Source organism: Falco peregrinus, chromosome 3 (genome assembly GCF_023634155.1).
Source record: "Falco peregrinus isolate bFalPer1 chromosome 3, bFalPer1.pri, whole genome shotgun sequence".
NCBI classification, from domain to species: Eukaryota; Metazoa; Chordata; class Aves; order Falconiformes; family Falconidae; genus Falco; species Falco peregrinus.
Window position 1 is genome coordinate 91291739 of NC_073723.1, and position 6000 is coordinate 91297738.

The 6000-nt window shown below is 44.0% G+C and overlaps 1 protein-coding gene across 1 annotated transcript in view; it reads left to right on the forward strand.

Moving 5' to 3' along the window:
* PHLPP1 (PH domain and leucine rich repeat protein phosphatase 1) overlaps positions 1 to 5265 on the forward strand; it is a 144414-nt gene extending 139149 nt beyond the window's left edge. Inside the window, 2 exon segments of the mRNA XM_055800817.1 lie at positions 983 to 1211; positions 3193 to 5265. Coding sequence (XP_055656792.1) covers positions 983 to 1211; positions 3193 to 4314 — 1351 coding nt within the window. The 3' untranslated portion in view covers positions 4315 to 5265.
* Positions 5266 to 6000: the final 735 nt, after the last annotated feature.

Here is a 6000-nt window from a genome sequence, read left to right on the forward strand (position 1 = left end):
CACTCCTGAAGTGTATTTTTTAAAAATAAAATAAAAGCACATTGGAGATTGGTTACAAATTTAGTTGTGCATTCTCTCCCCAGGATTTTGAACCAAAAGATCTTGACAGCTATACCTAGCCTTAATATAAATCTAGTAATCTCTATAATTAGCTTTCTAATTACTGTAATTCCTAATTACTATAGGAGAAGGCCCTGATAAACAAGCTACTGGGAAGAATAATCAGGTTTTCATAGTTTAGTATTGAAATGAATTTACATTCTAATGACAGGATTCTGAAAACTTCAGTTTTATTCATAATTTTGGGGTTTTTTTACTAATTCCTGCTATTTCTATTTCTAAGAACTTCTTTAACAGGTTAGTAACTGACAGGATAAATTAAAAGTGTGCCTTCTTACAGTGGAATTAAGAGCCACTGTGAATTTCTTTTGGTCATTACTTGATACTTCAAGAACGTTATTCAAGACATCACAAAACAGTGAACTCTGTTTTCTGTTTTTGCTCAAAAATAAGAGTTTTTACAGTTATATTTTTTATAATAAAATCTGTAGCTTCAGAAGCCGAAGAAGCAGCTGGATAATATGAACCCGCTTTTTAAGCTCTACCTGTACTCAATGCTTCTCAAACCCTCTCTATTTCCTTCAGTCTGACCTTCAAAACAAACATCTTTAAGATGCAGAAGGAGAGAGACAACTGTGCAACTGTTAAAATTCCAATGATCTTTTTTTTCTGTTCTAAAACTAAGCAGATTTGTGTATCTGCATATGTGTAAATAACACAGTGCCTGAGAGTTGCACGTGATTTCCCTGCAGTGCTGCCGTAGTGTCACAGTCTTCAGTGGAGACTTTTGTTTCTGTCTCAGTGATCCAGTAGAGTCAATGACCTGAGTGCTTGTGCTAGCAAACAGCGGCTGTTTCTCCTTAGTACCCCACAGCACTTGTTTTCCAATTAAAGAACAATCATTGTGTTGTTTAAATTCCAGGAAACTTGGAACAGCTGGACAAAAACTTGGAGGCTCTGCTGTCCTTTGCCATATAAAACATGATCCCATGGACCCTGGTGGATGCTTCACACTAACCTCAGCAAACGTGGGGAAGTGCCAAACTGTCCTCTGCCGGAATGGGAAACCTCTGCCTTTGTCCAGGTGTTACGTGATGAGTTGTGAAGAAGAGCTGAAGAGGATTAAGCAGCATAAGGCCATTATCACAGAGGTTAGAGAACAGTTAGGGACTTGTTGCAACTTGTAGCTTCCTTGGAGAGTATTTGCACAGCAATGCATGAACTTACATGTTGATATTAGTAACCTCTAAGAGGTAATGGTATGGGTTCCAGAGTTGCACTTTTCCTTTTTAAGGTGGTTCATACCGCGCGATCAAGTTATCATGCAATTGAGTTGCTTTTCCATCCCATTGCTATGCTGGATTTTGGTTAATGTCAGAGGGTGAGCAACTGTGAGCATGTTACATTGAAAGAGGAAAGTGGACACTCTCATCCTAATGGGGAGAGGAATTGCTGTGTTGGAGCTGTCATGAAGAGCCTCTCTAATTGAAAAGGATGAGAGGGCAGAGCACTTGAAGCAATGTTGTCCTTCCCTTAGGAGACTCCTTGCTCCTGGCAGGCTGACTTTGCTGTCTGAGCTCCTGCATTCCCAGAGCTGCCCCTTTGACAGGCAGCTCTTGAAGAGAGCACTTGCCCAAAAGGAAAACCCATCCTGTGCTCAGCTGAACCATGAGAGAGGAGAAGACTGTTTGTTCCCTTCTTACAAGCTTGAAGCCACGGCTGTCAGTTTTGTTTTGCCTTGTGTGACACATGCATAGGAATAGATAAATATTGAATCCTCCTAATGGTGGAGGAAAGGGCAGGAGACTCACTGCTGTATGCCCGTGAGCAGGGTGCGTGTGTCTGTGTAGGGGTGTGTGTGTGTGTGTGGAATAAGTCATGTGCCTATTGATCTTGCCAGGGAAAGGTGACAACTGGGATCTCAAACGTGACAAATTGCAACGGAGTCACTCCAACGTAGTGTGCATCACCAAGGCATGCTCCTTGTGTTGTTCCACAGAGGAAAGGGAAATTTCTGCACTGAATCTTAAGATGACTCACTGATTTCATGCACGCTGATGGCTTATCACTGCTGTCAGCCTTCTAATGGGGAAGTTAATAAGCCGACAAGGGTGTTTTTTTTTCTTCTGAGTAGTTTTAAAGGGGAAGGGTTTTTTAGTCTTAGTTCGCTTCTCTGTGGTTATCTGCTTTATAATAACCCCTGCAGTCATCAGCTGGACCAAATGAGTGTAAATCCTCACCTTTGTTTTCTTCTGGAACATGCAGTTAGCAGGGTGCGGCTATCCCCAGCAGGCTGACAGATAGCCAGGCTTGCTGTTTCAGACACTTGCTCTGCTTATTCTGGCAGCTTGGCTTCTAACCAGGACAGGATCCTGGGATTAGGACATGCATGTGATGTACTTCTGAAATACGTCCCATTATTACTGATGTTTTCCCTTCAGATATTACTCCTCCACCCCTTGGAAACGTCATATCTAAGTGGAAATGTAGTAAGTAATTGGGACATGTAAAACATTTTGCTACAACTCGGCTGACTGAGAAATGCAGACTTGCTGTGTGCTGCGTTTGACTTGCATGCTTCATTTAAAGTCTTTTTTTAAAAAAAAATAAATCTGAACTTTTGTTTCCTAAGTGATGAGCCAACATGAAACCTACAATTGTTACAGCTGCAAGAGAAGAGTCAAACTGAGCGATCTGCCCCTATATCAAACGGAGCTGTGTGGCTTTGCCTTGTATAAAGGCAGATATCGTGGGTGGAGGAGGGATAAGTCTGACTCACTGGTAAAACATTAGTCCAGTTGGCTCTCACAGCTGCACGAGCAGAATAGACAGCTCTTTGTTGCAGACTCTGCTTTGTTGGTCTGTGCATAGGTAACGCTGATGACAAATTGGTAGGGTGTAGGAGGCGTAGCGCAGGATTGCAAACCAGCCATTGCTGGGCTGTAATCCCAGCTCTGTGACCTCTTAGCAAGTCCCTTTGCTTTTCCATCTTCTCGTCTGTAAATGGTAGTGTTAGTGTTAGGGGCACTGCAGAACCAGCCATCAGTAAAGTATCAGTAAAATGCAAGGAGATGTAGGTGCTGTGTATCCTTGTCTGCTTTGTTCCCAGTTTCCTGTCCTTTCTAATTTCAGGATGGCAAAGTGAATGGTGTGACGGATTCAACAAGAATCTTGGGGTACACCTTCCTTCACCCAAGCGTTGTGCCGCGTCCTCACGTCCAGTCCATCACCTTAACTCCGCAAGATGAGTTTTTCATTCTGGGGAGCAAGGGGCTGTGGGACAGCCTCTCGATGGATGAAGCAGTGGAGGCAGTCAGAAATGTGCCTGATGCACTGGCAGCTGCAAAGAAGCTTTGCACTTTGGCCCAGAGCTACGGCTGCAACGACAGTATCAGTGCAGTTGTGGTTCAGCTCAACGTGACAGAGGACAGCTTCTGCTGCTGTGAACTTAACGGGGTCCCACCCCCCAGCCCAGGCATTTTCCCCCAGTCTGTCAATGTGGTCATCAAGGACAGGCCAACGGATGCACTTGGGATGCCGTCTTCGAGCAGTGGCATGGCTTCAGAGATCAGCAGCGAGATCTCCACCTCTGAAATGAGCAGTGAGGTGGGATCCACGGCCTCTGACGAGCCTCCCCAGGTAGCCATGAACGAGAACAGCCCGGCCTACCCAGGGGAGCAGCGCTGCATGTTGCACCCTGTCTGCCTGTCCAATTCTTTCCAGCGGCAGCTTTCCAGCGCCACTTTCTCCAGCGCCTTCTCCGACAATGGCCTTGACAGCGATGATGAGGAGCCAATTGAGGGGGTGTTCACCAATGGCAGCCGTGTGGAAGTGGAGGTGGACATCCACTGCAGTCGAGCGAAGGAGAAGCAGCTTCTCCAAGTGCCGGTGGAAGCCAGCGACGAAGGTATCGTCATCAGTGCCAATGAAGATGAGCCCGGCCTTCCCAGGAAAGCTGAATATTCTGCCACAGGCACGATAGGGCGCCGGCGGGGCAACGGTTCTGTGGCACCGCAAGAGAGGAGCCATAACTTGATTGAAGTTGCAACAGACGCGCCGCTCAGAAAAACAGGGGGCTACTTTGCTGCTCCAGCACAGCCTGATCCCGACGACCAGTTCATCATCCCACCAGAGCTTGAAGAAGAAGTCAAGGAGATTATGAAGCAGCACCAGGAGCAGCAGCAGCAGCAGCAACAGCAGCAGCGGCAGTACCCGATGGACCACCTGGCAGACTATTACGATACACCACTATGACCCACTCTTTACTGCTCAGAAATGAACTAACGAACAAGGAGACTTGAGTGCGGGACCCTGTGGGCTCGCATTACAGCAGGGGTTTTCCTTATCCTTTTCCTTTATATACTTCCTTTTCCTTATCCTGCCACTACAGATAACTGCAGCTTTTCAGTTTGTTAGGTTTAATATTCATTGACTTTCTTCTAGAGATGCTTGACCAATAAAGTTTAAAATAGTTAACCTTCCCTTAACATACCAAGTGTAAAAACAGAAAAACAAAAAAATAATAAAAAAATAATAAAAAGGTTTAATATATTGCTGAGAAACAGATGATGATGTAATATTTTTTAAAATGGCTTGTTTGTTTTGTTTGAAAAGCAGGGCAGTAGCCAGTGCTAAATGATTTAAGTAATATTGTAATACTGTATTTCTTTGAGAGAAAAGGCTTTTTTTGGTCTTGAAAATGATAGACATTTGTAGAATATGGAGACTAACTCCTAGGAGTTGCTTTACTCTTTCAGGTGACTTAAGTCACTGAGATTCACTAATTTTCTCTGAGAGAACAGTTGATTGGGAAATTCCTGTAAATAGCTCAGTGTTGTATAGTGATGCTTACATGTTTTGTAGCCTTGGCATTAAGGACACAACCTGAAAAATTGATCTTTTTTTCTTCAGTGACTCTTTGGGCCATGGTCATTAAGCATAACGGACTGAGTGGCTGTGTACGAGTTACCTAGAACTGAGGTGGTGTAGACCATTTAAAGAAACCCACTTTTTCCTCTGGTCTCTTTTCTTTCCTTACTTTTACAGACACGTTTCGTTTGTGTTCCTTACTGCTGCCACAACCAGCATGATTGTATAGCGCTCATTTGCTGTAGAACATTTACATACCAAGAGTTATATTAAAGCCGAATGCACAAATGAACATGTCATAACTTTTGTTATAATAAATATGAAATTTACACCTGATGTCTGCTTTTATGTCTGAATAGCTGAGCAGCAGCTTTCAAACAGTAGCTCGCTGTGGTTCGTCAGCGTGCTGCTCAGTTTAAACCAAGAAGTGTTGACGCTTTTTCAGCTTGATCACATCCTTACACTAACTGCAGCTCACGTTTACTTCTAGAATGTAAAGCCCATGCAAAATGGCCTTTAAAAGATATGAACCAACTCTCTGAGGATTCGACCTGTTTCTTTTTTTCTTTCTCAGTACTAATTCAGCACTATTGATTTGCCCTTTGCCACAGTATTGACAGTGCCAGAAGACTGAAGAGGAGCGGTGCTCTGGCTCTGTCCCCTGGGACTGAGTAACTGAAGATAGAAATGATGAAGGAATAATGCAGGCTAAGAAAAGGGAGAGAGAAAGCATTGGGCACAGAGCGAAGAGGGAAAAAATAAGCAGAAGGTGGAAAAGCGAACTCAGAGCTACCTGTGTAAACTCAGATTTGCCCAAATGTGTAGAATGAACACAAGTTCCGTGGCAGCGTGACTTTGGTAGCAAAAGGGCATTTTTTTTTTTGTGATTACTGTGGGAAAGGGGCAATGTCCTTTTTCAATATTGCCTCCAACCAACGGCTCCATTTTGCTTGTCACTCTTTAAAAAGCTGAATTAGTGTGTGATCGTGACAGTGTCTTGCTCCTGCTTGACATTTGGGCTATATTTCGGAGAGGGCTGCGGTAACAAGGCTGTTGTCCTTATTCTGTTCT